We start from the raw sequence: 20,898 nt of genomic DNA on the forward strand, positions 1-20,898 counted from the left end.
CCAAACGGATTCAGAGGTAGTAGCAAAATTACACTGCTACATATTGATAGCAACATAATTAGGGCAGTAAAGACAAAAGGCCACACGTACAGGAAAACTAAAAACATACAACATAGCTTATGAGGAAATATCAGAGGAGTTTTTGACCAGTTTAACTTCACTCTGTGCCCTGGAAGATGATTGGTTTGACCGACACAACATTGTGGAGTACCAAACACTTCACGTCAGCTGGGGCACCTGTTGACTGGGACAGAAGATATAGAGAAGGACGTCGCCATGTCAACAGCGTTATTGCAATCTAAAACACATACATTATTATGTCTTTTATTATTATGTGGTCAGTTAAAACGTGTGTACTGACTCACTTGGAGCTGATGTCTCGGTCTCTGTCGTCTTGTCTCTTCCCCTGTCAAAATGATGCAAACAATGACAGCGTCCCAAACACAACCATGGGCAATAAGGCCGAACAACAGAGAAGATATGGGGGGGAGGGTGGGGGAAAAGGCCAGACTATTCGTATGTTCACCTGTCAGAGAACAATTATTTCATCATCAGTAAAACAACACTCAAACCTCATTGATTTGAGCGGTGGAGTAGAAATAATGAGGAAGGAGGTAACTTACTTCTGTTGTCTGTGCTTTTTGTCACTGGCAGGATCTTAACATCGACTGTAACAGTCTTTTGTCAGCAGAAGGTTTGCAGCCACACATCTGTACGAGGAGCTGAAATCCTTCTTGTGTTAGCAGTGAGTGCAAGAGGAGAGAAAGACGGAGCTGTTCTGAGATCACTATCTCCTCGTCTTTGTACACACGACAGTGTCAGCAGCTCTCCAGCTTTCTCCACAGAAAACAGCAGGGTGCAGGCTCTCAAGCCTCACACCACAGCGGCAGGCGGTTGCAGGAGCTGGGAGACAGCTCTGGAGAGGAAAATTCAAACAAAGTAGTCACACAGGAAGTTCTGACTTCAGCACACACATATAGCATTTACCACAGCACTTGGTTAAAGGGGGGTGCCAATTCACCCAACTATGAGGACATTTTCTCTCACTCAGCCATTAGCGAGGGTTTAGCTTGTGACTGATTCAGGAAATCCACCTCACCACAATACAAGTGGAGTGGTTTGAAATGCGGTTGGTGTGTTCTCAGTCAAAAAAATGTAAACTAAAAAATAAACAGAACTGTATCTGTACTCTACCACTCGAGGAAAAAGAAGGAATGTTTTTTTATGTGGGTGGAAACAAATCATAGAAAAAACATATAAACAGTTTCTCTAATTATGTTGACATCATTTGCACATGGAAAGGGTTGGAAACTTACCCACTCTACCACGTTAACTGAGTTACATCAGCAATGAGAACACAATTACAAAGGGATATTTTTCGACAGATAAAATGGACTTTTACATACACATGTGATTGATATGGATGAAGTGAAAAACTCGATCCTTTTGAGAGTCTTGACTATAATTCCAGAGTGTGTCGCCTCGGCAAAGGATCCTGTTGAATTAGTAAAGTAGCCAGTGGTGTTAGATCCAAAGAACTAGGTCTTTTATAATATTTGGAATCGTCTTCAGAGCATCTTATGAATCTCCTCTCGGCAAAAAAATCCCATCAAGTGGCAAGATTACTTAGCCCTCTAAGAACGGCTGAGAAATCCAAGCTCCTCACAGGGTCAGGTAGAGTGATGGATCCTCCCTCAGTGCCTGCCAGGTTCTTCTTCACTTCCACATTATCAGATGAGATCATCACTGTCAAATATAGAGACAGGAGTTAGCAGACTGAAAGCTGCAGTGTTTAAAGTCAAGAAGGAAATGTAGAAAATGTGTGTGCAGAAGATTCCCTGTGGTGCTTTCACCATAAACAGGAATAAATCCATGCGTACATGCATCCAATGCATTCCAAACGTACAAGAAGAGCTCTCTTAGAATTATTCTGTAATCTCTCAAACAGGTTGATGTGAAGCTTTCTTCACTGTCGTGGTCTCTTGTATTACTGTATCAAGTTTCCTTTCTCAATTTTATTAAACACCACAGGTTCCACTTATTTAATTATTTAACATTTGAAAGAACAAGAAGTCACAAACTCTGTGAACACATTTATTTAAAGTCTCCTCTAAAACCAAGCAAACATTAAACATGACATTTCATATTCTCTGATGGTGAAAAAGATCATCCTCATGTGTAACTCCATGGTTGTTTTCGGAGGTGTCAGATCTCTGAAGCTTTCAGGAAATCTAAAAGCTGTCAGCTGTGAGTAGAACTCCAAATAAAGTTCATGGTCATACTATACAGCTTCCAAATACGTCTTCCTGTCTGTAGTTAACTTCCTTATTAAGCAACTAAAACTGCCAGAAACACGGAAGATCTCTGAACGCTTCTGATTTGCTTTCTCTTTATATTTGTAATACTTGTATGTTACATCACACAATAAATCACATCAGGACACTTTTGTATTTATTACTTAAATTAAATTCTTAAATTCAATAAAAGAAGCGTGTGTAGCATGAAAAAAACAGAAATTAAAGAGAATGCACTCTGTATTTAAGTAGGTAGCATTCTTCTGGCAAACCTTGATACGTCCATCGGACTATCAGATAGTGTTCATCACTTCAAAGAACACGTTTCCACTGCTTCAGAGTTCATAGTTCAGTTGTGGCGTGCTTTGCAACACTCTAGCCAACACTTGACATTGTCCATGGTGATGTGGGGCTTGGGTTTCCAAGGCCAAACAACTGCACACATTTCATGAAGCTCCACAGTTTGTGTGCTGATGTTACTTCAGGACTCATTGTCCCTGCTGAGTTCATATGGTTTACCATTTCATGGCTAAGCTTGAACTTGCTGCTCTTCAACTTCACTATAGTATCACTTCCAATTGACCAGGGCAGTCTAGTAGGGCTGAGATTTCATAACTGCCCTATGGTCAAAGGTAGACAGTGCCACATTTAAAGTCTCTGAGTTCTCTGTGCTAAAGGTTGTTAAATGTTTGAGAGATTTCATGGCTGTGAGCTAGATTTATTGCACTTGGTGCATCGAGTATGACTAAAAACACCTGAACTCAATAATCAGTAGGGATGTCCACTTACTTTTGGCCATATAGTGGAACAAGTTCAAGCAGTTCACACGTCTGACCAGAACTTTGAGGTAATGCTGACATTGAGGAACTGCAGTTTTTGGCACTTCTGTGTTGGCTTCACTTCACAGCCACAGAAGTTAAAATTAAAAAAATGGAAAAATAAAAAAGCCACAGCCAAGTACACATACAGGGTGAGGCAGGCCCTGAAGAGTCTGCTGAATGGGGGGAAACAGGTCTGCGCCATCAACACATTGCACAGATCAGTCATCAGATACTCGCTGGCATAACAAGCTGGTCAAAGGAGGAGATAGAAACCACTGATATCAAGACACTGAAGCTCTCACAATGCATAGAGGGTTTCACCCCAAATCCAGCACCCTGAGGTTGTACACTAAGCGAAGAGAGGGAGGCCGAGGACTGGTGAGCATCAGAACCACCATTTCTCACGGTGTCTTTAACATAAGGCAAAATATTGCTTATATACTGAATAAGAAATGCATGTTATATTCCTCAACTAATGTTTTATTGTACCAGTTGGGATACAGTAAACATATGGCATTTACCAGAATAAATTCTGCACAGAAAATTGATTATTTTTTAAAGCTATACAATATGGTCTTAGCCTACACAATATTAAGCCTACATATAATTATCTGGTAAAGTACTTAGAGGAAAAACTTGAAACATTAGCAGCACCACGTATAATCTCCCTTGTTCTGAGAAAGGTAACAGTAAGATTACTAGCCCTGGAAACAGTAGTAACATGTAGTATTGTATGTGTATGTATAACACATGTATAACACAGCTTAAATCATCCCTGAGGAAGGTGACAGTTAAATTAGAGGGCCTCTATTAAACAATTTCCCGCAGAAATGTTGAGAGTGACGAGTGTGCTGAGCTTGTTTATTTACACACAGGAGCAGCCAATTAGCATTAGCATGTTAGCATTAGCATGTATTTAATTCTTAGTGGCTAATGCTAATTGCTAGCACGCCAGCACGGCTGCATGCAGGTTTTGAAGGTGGTATCTTAGCGAACTCGTAGAGCTGCTGAACTTAAACGTAGCACCGCAGAGTTTACACTCAGCGTCTTTGTCATCATTTAGTTTGAAATGCTCAGGTACTCCATTTGGACCGCCTCATGTTTGCGTGCCAGGTCTGTCGCCGCGTTACGTTCAGGTACGTTCGGTGTAAATGATGCTGATGCTGGCACCCCCACACACTCTCATGCATATACACACACCTGAGAAATCCAAGATACAATGTGTAAGTTAGATCACACTCACATCACACATGCATCAGTTACCCAATTAAAATGACCATGATGCACATTTTAATAACATTTGTTAACATCCTATAAACTAAGCATAACATACTACAAATGCTTTAAAAACTATATCACATGTAGCTTACAAAATGCCATGTCACTGTATATTAGAAGTTGTTTAAGTTAGCATTAGTGTACAGTAATAAAACATTCCACAGTCTGTGTGAATCTGCACTTGTTGTGTTGCAACCACAAACCAGACTAGGTTGCCTATGGGTGAAATTAGTTGCATGACATGATGTCAGTTCTAATAGTTGCTAGTTCAGCAAAACTAAATAGACCAAATACTTCATCTTCTGTGGCTGATAGCAACATATTATCAAGAGGCTAATAAACAGCCTATAGCTGCTGTCACTGACGTCACTCACAGAAATCTGCATGCCCTCATCTTTTTATTTTTTTTTATTTTTCATATAACCCAGTTAATTACATGTAGGTACATGGGTCTATGTTATTTCTATGAATGAAATACAATTTATTTGAATCAGTTTGTGTTGTGTGGCCTGCTGCCTGGGATCAGTCTATCCCTCGCCTCCCTCCACCTTGCCTCTTCTGACACACACACAACCTGTATGACTCACAGCAGGAAGTTGATGTGACAATGAGGGCGCCCACTCCACTAACTTGACGTGGAAATGAGCGGTATAGAAAACTGGAGAGTTTTTCTTTCTTTGTTTTGTCAGGGTGCTCGTGCGCCCTCACATAGATTGCACCTTGGGCGGTCGCCCACATTGATGAACTACCCCACGCCTGCAGGGTCAGCAAACACGTAGCTTTCCCTTCATGGAACAGCCTGAAGTTTAGTGGGGGAGATGATCTTTGATCAGTCTTTGTTGTTCTTTGTTGTTTCACATCACCAAAGAGCTTTCTTTTCTTGTGCAGCTCAGAGATGTCTTGGAAAAACATGACATGGTGGCCTTCATACATGATCTTGCCCTTCTTTCTGACACCTGAGACTCGGATCTTGTTTGTAAAGTTTAAAAACTTCATTATTATGACTCGGGGAGCTCTTTGGGTAATCAGTGGAGCAGGGAAGGTCTCAGGTGCCATGACTTCACCAGTCTGAGAAACAGAAACTGTTTTTCAGGTCGTAGCTCAGACACCTGCTCCTCCACTGCTGCGATTCTGGTCTTCTCACCGGCAACATCATCCTCTAAGTCACCAATACAGTCTTCTGCCTGTTCCAGTCTACCTGAAAAGTCTTTAAAGTCCAACTTGATCCCGTTAACTGCGGCTAGAACTCTGTCAAATGTTGGAGCTGCAGTGTTTTTTCAGGGCTGTAACTGCCTCAAAGATCCCCGCTGCTTCAGCCAGCACATCGATAGTTTGCGTGCGAGCATCTTCCCCTGTTTCCTCAAGTGGGTTGGTCTCATTCTGAACTTCTGTTGGCCAGAGGTGGTTTTAGATTGTTTGGTCGATCTTAGGCTACAGATACACTTAGCTGTAGTTTAATAAAGGAGTGTGTTTGTTTCTAACTCAGGATAATACAATTTAGCCGATTCCAACGGAGAGATGAAGATGCGAGCACTCAGCTCTGCGCCATAGCCTCCCCTAGTTCTGAATGTTAATTAGGAATAGATAATACTACTAATTATAATAATGATAATAGATAGAGTATAGATAGAAAGTTTTGAGGTAGAAAACAGAGTGTGCTCCATGTGCAGTCCAGGGTTCAAATCCAACCTGTGACCATGCTGCATGTCATTCCCCCTCTTCTCTCTCACCTTCCTGTCACTCCTCAGCTGCTACTATACAATAAAGGTTCAACAAGGCCAAAACATATCCTCAAAATAATAATAATGATTTCAAATGTATTTGTACATTTACACAGCAGGTTGTATTTGGGGTTTCTGAAGATACATTCACTTTTTTGAGTTGAATTTCATGTGTTTGTCTTTCAAGACCACCAACTGACTGTTACTAAACATTTTATAAGATATGTATTGATAGATATGCACCATGTGTACTTTAAAAATAAACAGATTCATGAGGCCTCATCATATCTAGAACTAGAACTGGATCTAGAACTAGAACTAGAACTGTTGCTGTGATGTCTGTGAAGTCAGAATTCCTGATGACCAGAATCAGTTCAGTGAACCTGCAGCACACAAGCAGGTTACAGTCAGTCTGAGCTGAACCGAACTTTAACAACAGTTACAAAGATGTTTGGTCTGTGTTGCTGTGGAAAGGTTTGTCTTCTACATGTACTACATGTTTTCTCTACTGTTCTAATGAGACCTTGACCATATTTCAACACACTTCAGTCTTTAATACTTTGTTTCATCGTTTCATTTTCTGTACAGAGATCGGCAAAGGTTGAAGATGTTTTCAGACAGACAGACAGCTCTGAGAGGAGGTAAGGACGGACATCCAGAACTCCTTTCATAGTTTGATCATCATCTCTGTGCTCAGATTGCTTCTTGTTCAGTTTGGTGGTTGATTTTAAACAAAGTGCTGAGAGAAAACTGTGGGGGGAGACACAAACCTTTACCATGGTACTGTTAATACACCTGAGACCTGACCTGTCTCCTGTCAGACATGATAGTGACTGAGCTGTTAGTTGACTGAGCTGGTCAGATATTGCACATAGCTGTGTTTGTGTGTATATTAGCAGTAAGTCTGAAAATGAAACAGAATGAAAGCTAAGCTGATTTGAGTTTGTCTCCATTATATAATACACTATTAACACAATGCTGAAAGGACCTGAATCATGACTGCAAATTTGCTGATGAAGACTTTAAACTTGTCAGGGACTCAAAGACTCAACTGAATGACTAAAAACCTGTTCTAGTCGGTACGATGCTAAATGAAACCTGGACTACAGATTCCTTAAAATGATCCCTCAAAAGATTTATGATTTATTTTGACAGCACAACAGAAAAAAACAAACTATACTTGTCTTTTTGAACAGTGTCACCATCCCGGACACTCCTACTGAAAAGATCCTGTGGCTATATCGACTCTTTGGCCGCCCCACAAAGAAAAGGCAATGGTAACGACATTTCTTTCTTCCACAGTCCCTTTATTAGTGAATTTAAAACAGTTCTCCTGCTTGTTAATTTAACACTGTGTTTGCTTCACAATAAGTTCACCATAAGACATTTGTTTTTGTCAGCAGTGTCGCCACCTCAGAGGACAAACCCTCAGGGTCAAAGAAAAAGGCAAAGAAACGCTGGTGGAGGCGAAAGGTGTGTGTTTGACACAACATGAGCCACACAGTGATTTGTTAATAAGTGTGTCTTTGCATGATTTAACCAGAGTGTTTCTTTACTCCAACAGAATAAAGTTGCACCATCTCCCGAGGAAGAAGAGTGCTCGAAGGAGGAGAAGAGACGAGAAGGACCAGAGGACCAGAAGGCCAAAATGATGGGAGCAAAATCCGTCTCCACCCGGCAGACCCGCAGATACAAGTGTCGTGGGTGAGTCCCTCAACATACACACACATTCGCACACACAAGAAACAAAGCTGTAGAGACTGAATCCATCAAAGCAAAGTAAAACAGATCTACTTTGAGAAAATGAGAATGAATGATACTCAGATCTGTTGGAATGATGCTGACTGTATTTCTGTGACAGGTTCCCCAACCCAGCACAGTTCTGCTACATGAACTCCTGCCTGCAGAGCCTCCTGACACTGGAGGACTTTGTTGGAGCCTTCAGATCTCAGGAGCAGGTTTGGAGTTCAGACCCTGAAGCTGCACTCATTAGGTAAGAAGTGTTATTAATTTATCCTCAAGTTGTATCCGGTACACCAAAAAAGAGACACTTCTTCTGACCTTTTATCTCCCTCTCCAGAGCGTTTATGGACATCAGAGAGTCTCACCTTTCCCCTGATGCACATCGTAAAATCCGCCTCCTCGTTGCGTTCAAGGAAGCAGTCTCTGTCTGGGCTCCAGAGTTCCAGGATTTTGACCAGAAAGTGCGTAATCTGCTTTTCTGGTTTGTCTTTCCACCACTTGTGAAAAGTGTGTACACTTCTCTGCATCATTGTGTGTGTGTATCTGCAGGATGCCCATGAGTTCCTCACCTCCGTGCTGGACCAGATGAGGTCTTTGTGCCCACAGCTGCAGGCGGCGGCAGCCAGCGAGGGCAGAATTTACAGCTGTCCAGTGGAAGATCACCTGGTGTTTAAGATGCAGAAGACCAAGACCTGCAAGGGGTACAACCACACAGTCATGTGCATCACACACATTCATATGAAACATTATTCAAAAGAAATTCGATTGGATTCTTTTCAAAAGAAAAGAAGGGAACACAGTAAATCCTCACATGCTTGAACCATGAGATGTTAAAAAAGAACGTAAAGCATCATCAAAATAGTTCATCAATTCATCAACTAACTGTTTCAGCTCTACTGTTAGGTAGAGTAGAGTCATTTATGACAAACAAATCATGACATTTTATAAGCTCTTTATATATGTTTATGTAGTGCAAGGACTCAAATGTGTACTTGCAGTATTTGAGTAAATGTACACGCACACAGCCCACCACTGTTCATATCTGTCTGCCAGCATTCAGTGCAGGTTCAATATTTCCATCAGTGAGCCCAAAAACAAAATCTGTATTATATGCAGCTGTATTATAACTATATGTTGTCTTCTGAATGTGTAGATGCGGTGCAGTATCCATCACTGAGGAGGAGTTTACAAACCTGTCCCTGGACCTGATACCCGGAGGTGGAACAGTGGAAGAGATGCTCAGGTGTTACTTGAAGGTAAGAAACGCTTCTCCTCAGTCATTCCCATTAGAAGTGACTGATGTAATGTTCAAATGAGACGTAGAAAACACATTTCAAGCCCAGCATCAGTCCAGTATAGAAGATAAAGCATGTTGCTTCTGTGCTGTTCTGCAGGAGACGGAGTTGGATTATAACTGTGAGTGTGGTGCCACCACATCATGCCAGCGCTTGTCCTTTGTGAACCTGCCAAAGTGAGTGACATCACATCCATCACAAATGTGCTTAGTGATGATACTGGTTAACCCGGTCGTATCAAAGTGATCCTGAGGAGGAGTGGTGAAGAATAGAAACAGAAATGTTTGATTTGTTTTCTCCCCCGCTGTGCATATATCTTCCTTCTCTCTCTAGAGTGCTGATGTTGCACTTGAAGCGCTTCAGGTTCACTCCGTCTTTCCAGCTCCAAAAGGTCCATGACCCCGTTGACCTCTTCAGAGACCTGGTGGTTTCCTCCAACCAGGTAAGGAGAAAAGTGAATGACTGAAATGATGATCATCAGATATGGGGCTGTTGTGAGTCAACATGTGAACTGTGTATGTATCAACTGTGATTGACTGTCCTCCTTCTCAGGGTGATGGCTGCCTCTCTCTAGTCAGCACCATCAGTCATGTGAGCTACACAGCAGAATGTGGTAAGATCATCATCATGTCTCATGCAGCTGTTTCTGTTGTTTTTTAGTCACATGCAAACAGAAATATTTTCTTACTTTCATGTCTTCTGAATGGCTGTTGTCTGGCGTCAGAGTTCTGTGACAGCTCATATAACAATGATTCCTCTCATGTAAGGTCACTACATCTGTGATGGGGTCGATGTAAATGTGGCACAGGAGGACCCAACTGACCGCTGGTTCACCTACAATGATGAAGAGGTCACTGAAACAACTGGCAAGGCTGTGTGTGACGAGCGGAAAAATGTCTCCTACATCCTGTTTTACAAAAGACACGTGAGTGGAAAATGCAGCGTGCACACTTGATGGAGATGTGGCAGTTTTTCAAAGTGCTCAGATAGCATGATTACAGTTGAGAAGAAGCATTTAGAAATCCACCCACACTCAACTTACTGTAAGTGTGTTTCTATTCTCAGGACTAGATGCTGGGACATTCCTCATGGACTTTGGAAGGAGACCCTTCATCAGGAGCAGGACCCTGGACTATACGCAATGCACAACACACAACACACACACTGAAATTCTTTAAGTGTCCTCAGATAGCATGGTTACAGCTGAGAAGAAGTTTAGAAATGACTGTATGTGTTTCCATTCTCAGGACTAGATGGTGTGACTTTGGATGGAAATCAAGAGCAGAACTCTGGACTGGACACAATGAGCTCCAACATAATAAGCACAACAACAATTGAACAAGGTAAGTGTTTTTTCCTTCTGTGTAGTTTTCCCTCACAGGACGAACATGTAGGTATGAGGCGCCCTAGCAGCCTTACTTGAACCTCCTTATACAGGCATATGTTAGCTCTTGACCATCCAATGAACGACGCCCGGTGCTGCCACCCGAAGACCCAACTCTTCAGAGAGTACCCCCTCTCTTATCACTGCCAACAAGTGAACATGCTAAATCTATTTCTCTGCTCCAACCGTCACTTGATTCTATGCCAGTACTAACATTTTTTTGTGTGTCGCGTTGGATAAAAGCGTCAACTAACTGACTAAATGTGATGTGAATTTAATCCAACAGAGGACGGATGAGAACCATGAGCAGTGGAGGATGGATAACAGCAGCAGGTCCCCCAGGCCTCAGGAGGATGGGCCACCCCAGAGAGCCTGGATCCTCCCAAGGTTTCTTCCCTTAGGGGGAGTTTTTCCTTGCCACAGTTGCCAAACATCAAGAGCCACAGATTTGGCTTGCTCTCTGGGGAAGTTAAAGTAACATTACATAAAGGTTAGTCATTCTTAGCGCCCCTAGTTTTGGTAAATATAGACAGCTGTAAATATGCATTTGCTATGATTTTATTACTTATGATCAAAAACTAGCAACTTACTCAATCACTCTCTTTTTCTCTTTTTTCCTTCAGTTCTGGTGTTCATTCTGGCATTTCTCCCAGTGTGGAAATCTTCCTGGATGTCCAATATAATAATAATAATCATGATAATAATAATACTCAGAATGATCCTAATAATAATAATAATACATAAATAAATAAACGAAATCATAAAACTGATAAGATGTCATTTTGTTGATGAAGCATACTGAGCACACCTCCACTTAAAAACAGCTAGCTGTAACACTGAGGGTCAGTTTGGAACGGCCTGTTTATCAAAAAGTGATTTTGCAGCACTTTAATAACGTGTACTTGTATAAAGTTGTCTCCTACCTACTGAGACGCCCTCATACAGACATACACTGCCCATCCCAAAAAAAAAGTCACCACCTGGATTCAACTAAGCAAATCAGTAAGAGCCTTCCATTGGATAATTACTGCAGTGATTAATATGTTTTAGCTAGCAACAAGTTATTTGACCCTAGCTGATGCGGTGAGTAGCTTCTCCTTTCTTAAATAACCATGTCTGAAGACTTGTCCTGTGGTCGTGGAAAGGATGTTAATCAGTTTCAGAAAGGTCAAATTATTGGCCTGCATTAAGCAAAGAACTATGGAGACTGATGAGGCAGTACGGTCCGGTACTGCGTACCACTAAAACATTCAGTGGCTGTACGTAGTACCAGGAAGATGAGTGGCTGCCCGCTATAAAGCCCTCATCCAGAACCAGTCACGGCCGCACTCTGGGTCAGAAAATAGATCTGCTAGCAACATGCAGTTGAAAACTACTTTGTCTGTTTAAAAATTCCTTCGTTCTGAATAGTTTCTGTGCTGTGTTTTAGTCCGTGCTGGACGGAGCCTTGGCTGGGCATCTCCCTCTCTCCTTAAAGTTCATGTGTTAGCATGTTTTATTGGTGCATATATGGATGGGAAACTATCAGGAAGTCAACAAGAAGGACTAATTTCACTCATTTTAAAATAGCAACATAATGAACATGAGCTGAAGACACATTACAGTCGTCACTGTGAAAAGGCCAACTTTTATTTTTTGGCAGTATTTAAATTTGTTAAAACTTTAAAATACAAATGATTCATATTTGAGGTAATAACCTTTCGTCAGTCCAGCAAACCAAGCTATTAGTTTGCATCAACAGCATTAAGTGAGTTGTTGAACTCAATCTTTAAGTTGTGATTCAATACAAAGTGTGAACGTTCAGATAACTTTTTTTCTTCTTGTTGTAAATTATGGGAAAGCTAACTTTTGACCTCCCGTCTGTCTTATTTCAGAGCTGGAGTCCACTCCACACAGCGAAAGTCTGAACCTAGTTTTGTTTTATTTAAGTTCAAAAATGATGTTTGAATTTTTATTCAGTGTTTTATTGTGTGATAAATCAATGGATAAGATAAGCATTATCGTCAATAACCGTACACGTTAAACACAAATCGCTTAAAGAGTGAACGCTAGCAGCTAGCTGATGTTAGCCACTAGCTTGTGCTAGCAACGCTTAAAATAGTGTCTGAATATTTATTCTGGGTTACATGGTGTGATGAATCAATAAATAATGTACGCTTTATAATCAGCAACAGTAAACCTTAAACACAAATAGCTGAATAAGCCAGAGATAGCTGCTAGCTGATGCTAACGACTAGCTTGTGCTAGCAACGCTTAAAATAGTGTCTGAATATTTATTCTGGGTTACATGGTGTGATGAATCAATAAATAACGTACGCTTTATAATCAACAACAGTAAACCTTAAACACAAATAGCTGAATAAGCCAGAGATAGCAGCTAACTGATGCTAACGACTAGCTTGTGCTAGCAACGCTTAAAATAGTGTCTGAATATTTATTCTGGGTTACATGGTGTGATGAATCAATAAATAACGTACGCTTTATAATCAGCAATAGTAAACCTTAAACACAAATAGCTGAATAAGCCAGAGATAGCAGCTAGCTGATGCTAACGACTAGCTTGTGCTAGCAACGCTTAAAATAGTGTCTGAATATTTATTCTGGGTTACATGGTGTGATGAATCAATAAATAACGTACGCTTTATAATCAACAACAGTAAACCTTAAACACAAATAGCTGAATAAGCCAGAGATAGCAGCTAACTGATGCTAACGACTAGCTTGTGCTAGCAACGCTTAAAATAGTGTCTGAATATTTATTCTGGGTTACATGGTGTGATGAATCAATAAATAATGTACGCTTTATAATCAACAACAGTAAACCTTAAACACAAATAGCTGAATAAGCCAGAGATAGCAGCTAGCTGATGCTAACGACTAGCTTGTGCTAGCAACGCTTAAAATAGTGTCTGAATATTTATTCTGGGTTACATGGTGTGATGAATCAATAAATAACGTACGCTTTATAATCAACAACAGTAAACCTTAAACACAAATAGCTGAATAAGCCAGAGATAGCAGCTAACTGATGCTAACGACTAGCTTGTGCTAGTGTGGCGGCCCAAGGGTGTCAAGGGTGGAGCAATACAAGAGAAGAGTAAAGAAGTCGACAACACCACCTGGGGAGTCACAGAGAGGTGATTTCATATAAAAAATATACATTTGATTCAGCTGGCTGTGAGACTCATTCATAAGACTGCACTGACCTAGGCCCCGACCATCACTACAGGTAATAACAAGGATGTAAAACAATTCCCCAAAATATTATAATTCAAAAGAAAAACACGCAGTCCCTTTAAATTAACCCCAAATAATTCAAATAATACGACTGCAGGCAAATAAATCAAACAAAATACAAAACAATCCATTTCGAAGTAAAATCAAGTCGTCCTTGTTTGTATGCAGGTGTCAAAGTGGCACAGATGCACCCAGTGCGAGCCACGAGTGGACCGCTTAACCGGCTCCCAGGGTGCGGTCTGTCCGTTACTCCAGCCAGAGTAGCCGAACTTGGTTTCATGCGTCCCGAAATGATCCTGCTGTCACAGCCACAGTGAAAGGCCTCCGCAACGCCAAGCTACATTTCCAGTTGTTTTAGCCACAGTCTCCCATTTACTGCTGGTACGTTTATACAACCATAGCATTAGGCTAATAGTAAATTGTTGATGAGGTCCCCATTGCGTCTTTGACACATTCGCTCCACTGTACATCCTTCTCCTTCAAGTATTGGGAACGCAACTTGTCAGGCTTTGCTCTGGCAAAGCAGTACCCTTCCATCACAGTCAGGTTGCGTCTTTGTAAAGAGAGGCAGAGTTGTGCTAGCTCACCCAAAATATCTCCCAGAGCAGTGACAGTAACCTTGAACTTTGAATCACTCAGCTTTTTGTAGCAGTACTTTGCCGCTGGATCTCTGTTATCAGTGAATTCTCTTTTACTCAGAACAGCATTCACAGCTTGGTGTTGTGACAGCCATCGCACTTCGTTCAGAGGCCTGGATGACAGTGTATCTTCATCAACAATCTTTGCTAGGGCCTCCACTTTGCCCCTCTTCACAGTGGACTGAGAGAAAGTGGAATATACCATTGTAAGAAGAGTTTCCACATCTCACATCAAAGGCACATCTTTCCAGGCATCATCGATGCCCAAGTCCTCTCTATGTGCCACACATTGTTGTTCAGTTAGGTGTGGTATTTGGTGCTTTAACAAAGCCGCAACTCCGTTGTGTTTTCCTAGCATTACTGAGGCACCATCGAAGGTCAGCATCACCATTCTCTGCATGTCCAGTCCATGTTTGGAGTAAAACTGAGTTATTGCCTGCACAATATCCTGAGCAGTGCATGCTGTCAGCTGGATAATTCCACCAAACACAGTTTTATAGTTGACATCATTTTCCTCCCTGTATTTAATATATAGGACTAGCATTTTGTGTACTGTTATGTCTGTGCTCTCATCAATCCCCTTTCCCATCTTGAGTCTTCGTACAATTCCAACAGCATTCAAATAACTTTTCTTCTGAATGTGTTGCTTGAGGTAGTCCAACTTCCATTCAGTCCACATTTTTCCCTCCGAAAACTGGCTTGCTACTTTGGCTTAGCTGCATGTTTTGCAAAGCAGAGCTTTCTTACTCGAAAAAGAAAGAATCTCTTGTTCTTCTGTTTGCACATACTCTGACAGCCATTCCATCTTAAAAGACCTGCACTTCTTTTTTACTTTGGCTTTGTGAGTGGATGTGTCACTGCCCGTTTGTTTCACCATGATAAGGGGTTAGCATTTGCGTCTCTTAACTCCGCCGCACTGTTATCACCAGTGTTATTGGCTGGACACCTGTCACTCACTGAGTTACATTGCAAAATGGTACAGAAAAAAATGTTAATTAATTAATTTACAGTTTATGTTGGATTTTATTTTATGCGCTGCATAGATTTTCTTGTGCGCTGAGAATGTGCGAGCAGTGTGCGATTGCGCAAGCACACAGCTTAGAGGGAACATTGGCTGTGAATTTGATCAGTGATGCCATTTCATGCTGCTCGTGACATGTTCTTGCTGTGTCTGTTCTCTTAATTAATTAATTAATCAATTAATTAATGAATCTCTTGCTCTTCTTGGGACACCAACTTTATGGGGGACTTTATGTGTCTACAGACACACAAAGTTTTTAGCATTGTCTTTACATTAGTCTGAAGTCATACAATTGAGTAGTTTTTGTCTGAAGTCTAAATAAATAGTAAAAAAATGTATATGACACATTTAACTCAATAAAGTTAGAGGTTTGTGTGACGGGAGGCCCACAGTCTCAGACTGTGAAAAGCTCTGCAGGTTAGTCAGAGCACAGCCTGTCACTTGTTCCCTGCTATAGAAATGTTTATTGGTTTTGGTCTGTGTTAATGAGGAAAGAACAGAACTCTATGAGTTGAAAGGGCTCAGACATTTATTGCTCAAATGTAATTATCTAAGAGAAGTTCATATTTTGCAGGAAATGTGAAATTCACATTATTCAGTGCTCTGCTGCATTTTCTGGACTTGTAAAGCCTTATTCTAACGTGTGTGCATTGTTTTGGTGTAATGCAGCGATCCAAGACCATAACTACAGCAGTAAAAGACATTTCTGCATGTCAGTCAGAGAGAAGCAGCTCACAGACAGTGTCCATGCTGCAGGGACGACCAGGTTAGAAATCTGAGTTTTATTTTAATAGATTTTATGTCCCAAATTGTTCAAAATGTCATTCTCCAGAACAAGAATTAGACTGTTGTAGAAATGTAGAAATCATGACAGAATATATTTTCAACACTGAGACATCGTTCAGGCAGATTGCATTAATTATTGGACTGAGTTACATTGCAATAATGTTCCTGTTTGATGGTGCTCTTTACCTTGTGACATCATTTTTCTTCATAATCAGACATACAAAGGAGAGGACCACAAAAAAAAGGCAAAACCAGACAACAACTACAGCAACAACAACAACGAGCTGGGAATAGCAATACAAAAACCCAAACCAATCAGTCTTGGGTAAATCTGACAGGTGCATTATACAACTTAGAGTGTAATATAGTCGAAGCTAGACATGGAGAAAAAAAAAAAAAATAAATAAAAAACTAATACTTTCCTTTTCTTTTCTTTTTTTTAAACAAATGCTTTCGTCACTATAGCAGAAACATTCACATTGATATAGTCAAGAAATGGTTTCCATGTTCTTTCAAAGGCATTTGTTTTGGAGTGCAGAAGACAAGTGACAAAGTCCATTGTCCTGTGCCATCCCGACGCTGAGGGGGCCTTATCCGTGATCCAGTGAATAAGAATATTTTTCCGGGCACAGAATATTAATAATATCAGAACACTATATAGTTTTTACATACACACATGTCAGTAACACACTCATTTCAAAGTCCCAGAAGAAGGGAAACTGGGTTAAGTTCAAGCTTTTTTTTTTCAAAACCTTCTGCATTTCAAACAAAATATTGTTCCAATATTTTTGTATTTTCACACAGGACCAGTAGCAATGAGTAAGGTCACCAATTTCTGTTACATTTCAGACAAACTGGAGAGACATCTTATCTATATTTGGAGAGACGGTTGGGGGCAACATGTGCTCTATGCAGAATCTTTAATTGCATCGCTCTTACAGACAGACAGTTACAGACAGTTATCTTCCTTGCATTATCCCAGATGCATTGTCCCACATCTCCTCCGTTATCTTAACCTCCAGTTCGCTCTCCCAGACTTCTTCCAGCGTCCAAGCGCCCAAACTTGAGCAATCTCCCAGACTGGCATAAAAGGTTCTGATGGCAGCCTTTCCCTGAGAGAGAAGTACTTGTTTCTCTATCTGTGTGACATTCACATCAGCAACATAATAAAATCTCTGACCTGAAAGTAACGAAAAAGATCCTATTTTTCCATAACCTGATTAAAGGTCATGAGGGTAGTAGGGCTGCCACGATTAGTCGATTAGTCACAATTATGTCGACGATTTTGTTCATCGTCATAATTGTGACTAATCGACTAATCGTGGCAGCCCTACTACCCTCATGACCTTTAATCAGACTAATTTAGTAGTCGACTGCCGCGTCTGCCTTTCTGTCACATACACACACACACACACCCCTACGCACATGCGCAATTGGCATCAGGCCTGACTGTACCGTAAATGATACCGTAACACAGACCCTCCAGGAATTCACAATGTTGCGATTTGCAACTTCAACGTAACTTTAGTGAATCCCCGTGAATTCAGGGCGGTGTTGCAATTTTAACCAATCACCGCGTTTTTTCCGCAACTTCCGCGCAGTCTGCCCGGCGGATTCAACTTGGCGGGTCAGGGACGGCCGCACAGGGCCGGAGGATCCCCTCGTGGGACCTCTCCCCGGCGCTGGCTGGCCTCCGTCGGGTGCATTCCTCCGCGGCGGCTCTGGGTCGGCATGGAAAGACTCGGGGGCGAAGGTGGCTCACGGCTCCGTCCGCAAGCTTTACAGCGTCTGCCCACCCGCTCCGCTTCGGGACAGTCAATTTACATATGATCCGATTAGTCGACTAATCGTAAAAATAATCGGTGATTAGTCGACTATCAAAATAATCGTTTGTGGCAGCCCTAGAGGGTAGGACCAACAAAAAGATCCCCAAAGGAAACGATTCCCATAGCTGCCCAGCATTTAAAAGCTCCGTCTAAGGTTCCCAGGAAAAAATCAGGGTTATCAATGATCGGGGTGAAGACTGATGTGAGTCCTGATCTGCATTCCATATGCCGTGTGATCCTCCCTGGTCTAACAGTATTAATTGTAACGGGATTGTTGCAAAGCTTTTTGATACATTTCAGTTTATCAATAAAAAGTAGATTTTTTAGAGGACAGTTGGATAAGGATTTCTCAATATCAAGCCAGATTGAGGAAGCATCATCTTTGATCCAATCAGCTTGATATCGTAAATGGGCACTCAATTGGTATCGATTCGGAGGTCTAGCCCGCCCCTATCATTTGGTGACTACAACACTGACAACCTGATCCGTGGTCTTCGCTTACTCCAAATAAATGAGCTAAACCACCCATTGAGTTTTTTAAAACTATTTTATGATTAAATAAAATGGGAATCATTTGTATTGGATAGAGCAGGCGCGGAAGAACATTCATTTTCAAAAGTGAGATTCGGCCTAGCCATGATATGGGAAGGTCGTTCCATCTCTTCAAATCTTGTTTTATTTTATCAAATAGTGGGTTAAGTTAGCTTGGAATAACTGATTAAATTTAGATGTAATATATATACCTAAGTATATGAAACCAGTAGAGGACCATTTAAATGGAAAAGGATTAGGATTATTTGGCGGATGTTTTAGATTACCTAGGGGCATTGCCTCTGATTTGGAAAAATTGACTTTATATCCAGAAAAGACAGCATACTGACCAATAATCTGGATAAGATGAGGGACTGATACCAAGGGGTAAACACATCATCCGCATATAATGAAATTTTATGAGATTTTTCTCCCACATCCAACCATTAATGGGTCTCGTCTGATGGCTTCTGCTAAGGGCTCAATAGCCACTGCAAACAAAAGTGGTGACAGAGGACAGCCCTGTCTGCTGCCCCTCTGGACTACAAAATTTGTGGACCATTCCAGTCCATTGGTTAGAACTGCGGCCATTGGTTCTGTATATAGGACCCTCACCCATCTGACAAAATTATCACCTAAGGCAAACCAATCACACCTAAAAAATAAAGAAGACCATTCAGTGTGGTCAAAAGCCTTTTCCGCATCCAGGGAAATCACAAGACAATCTATTTCCTGCTGTTTGGACAACTGGATAATATTTAGCAACCTTCTGATATTGTTATAGGAATTGCGGCCCTTAATAAAGCCAGTTTGATCCCCCTTCACTATAAAAGGTAGAAAGCCTTCCAGGCGTCTTGCCAAGATTTTGGCTGGTGACTCACGTGTAGTTTATCTGAGAGTGTCAATAAAAGCCACTGTTTTAGCTGGGGAGTCGAAGCTTCTGGCCTCTCCACCGTGGATTATTTTCAGTGTGGCGGGGTAGAGCATCATGTATTGTATCATGTCCCAGCATCCCGCAGACGTTTCTTCACCTCATCAAATCCTTTTCTTTTGCGCAGCACACGGCTGATAGATCCTGGAAGAACATGATGGTGGAATCCTTGTACTTCAAGTGAAGTTGTGAAATCTGATCAGGATGGGATGCGGTATAGCAAATATCGAGTCGGGCGGAGTTTTGTATGAAGTATCAATGTGATGTTGTGGAGCTCAGAAAAAGTCAGCCACCCTCTGTGCCGCCATCTTGGATCCCCCCCCCCCCAATTTCAACTTGTTAAGTAAGTAAGTTTACTGCAGCCTGACATCTTCTTCCTGTATTCCCCACAGCACCAGCACCTGCCAGCGTGCCCCAGAAGCGGAAGCTCTGTGGCCCGTCCTTCCCAACCTGCTGCTGGGCATCCAGAGGTGCCGGGCCAGGATTCCACCACTTTTACAAACTTGGTGGTCCCAAAGTGGGAGCACTTCATCATCCCACCTGCTGACCTCCTCAGCACCAGCCCTCCACTGATCCAGTGCAGCCAGACAGCCCTGTCATGATGTACAACGAATCAGTGGAGGAGTACCAGTGCATCTACAATGAAGTGGTAGATGATCTGCTAAGGTATGATTTAGACAAAAAACTGTGTTTCCAACATAATACAATTTTTTATGACATGGATCACAATTTTTCATTTCTGTTTCTTCTGCTCCTCACAGGTACAAGAATGGACAGCTACATCCATGGGCCATAGTCCTGGGACGTCGCATCAAGACCAGACTGAGGGCACAACTGGGTCGTCCTGACTTCACTGCCTCTTTCAGTGATGATAGACATGTGGCTGTCGACTAGTGTTTTGGGGTCGGAGTCCATCCCCCATGCCCCACGGAATTAAAGACACTAAATCTTTGAAGAAGATTGAACTTGTAAATATATATATATTTTTTCAGTTATAGAACAGTACAACTTATTCCCACAGACAAAGTAACACAGATATAGATAGTAACAGACAAATAAATACTAGTAAAGATAATAGAATTGTTTACAAAAAAAAAAGGAAAAGGAAAAAAAAACTCTTCATCTTAAATAATACCTGGACGTAATTATCAGTTTATATTGAACCAGTTCAAGGTTTACAAAGAGTCTACAGCTGATAGGGGCAATGTTCCAATATACTCAATAAAAGGTTGCCAGATCCTTAAAAAAGTGTCATATCTATTTCTTACAGCATATGTAATCTTCTCTAAAGGTAAACAGGTCATCATTTCTGATATCCATTTTGATATGGAGACGGGGGAGTCCGACTTCCAGCTTAGTCTGATGCATTTTCTACCACCTCAGAAATATTGC

General features: G+C 41.4%; 1 protein-coding gene across 3 annotated transcripts; it reads left to right on the forward strand.

Annotated features, from left to right (window-relative positions):
• Window positions 1–3,380: 3,380 nt before the first annotated feature.
• Window positions 3,381–11,307, forward strand: LOC109140118 (ubiquitin carboxyl-terminal hydrolase 37). 3 transcript variants are annotated; one of them, XM_027278877.1, is made up of 16 exons: window positions 3,381–3,493; window positions 6,703–6,755; window positions 7,311–7,391; window positions 7,515–7,587; window positions 7,679–7,818; window positions 7,976–8,107; window positions 8,195–8,318; window positions 8,407–8,558; window positions 9,011–9,113; window positions 9,252–9,328; window positions 9,486–9,594; window positions 9,705–9,765; window positions 9,920–10,077; window positions 10,218–10,495; window positions 10,823–11,026; window positions 11,160–11,307. In XM_027278877.1, the coding sequence occupies exons 1-14, from the start codon at window positions 3,419–3,421 to the stop codon at window positions 10,221–10,223; spliced, it is 1,344 nt and encodes a 447-aa protein (XP_027134678.1). In that variant the 5' UTR covers window positions 3,381–3,418; the 3' UTR covers window positions 10,224–10,495; window positions 10,823–11,026; window positions 11,160–11,307. The 3 variants fall into 3 exon arrangements, with proteins under 3 accessions (XP_027134678.1, XP_027134679.1, XP_027134680.1); XM_027278878.1 differs by having other exon boundaries at window positions 7,518–7,587; XM_027278879.1 differs by lacking the exon at window positions 3,381–3,493 and adding an exon at window positions 6,460–6,588.
• The last annotated feature ends 9,591 nt before the right edge of the window (window positions 11,308–20,898 follow it).

This window comes from Larimichthys crocea, chromosome VI (assembly GCF_000972845.2).
Source record: "Larimichthys crocea isolate SSNF chromosome VI, L_crocea_2.0, whole genome shotgun sequence".
Classification (NCBI taxonomy): domain Eukaryota; kingdom Metazoa; phylum Chordata; class Actinopteri; family Sciaenidae; genus Larimichthys; species Larimichthys crocea.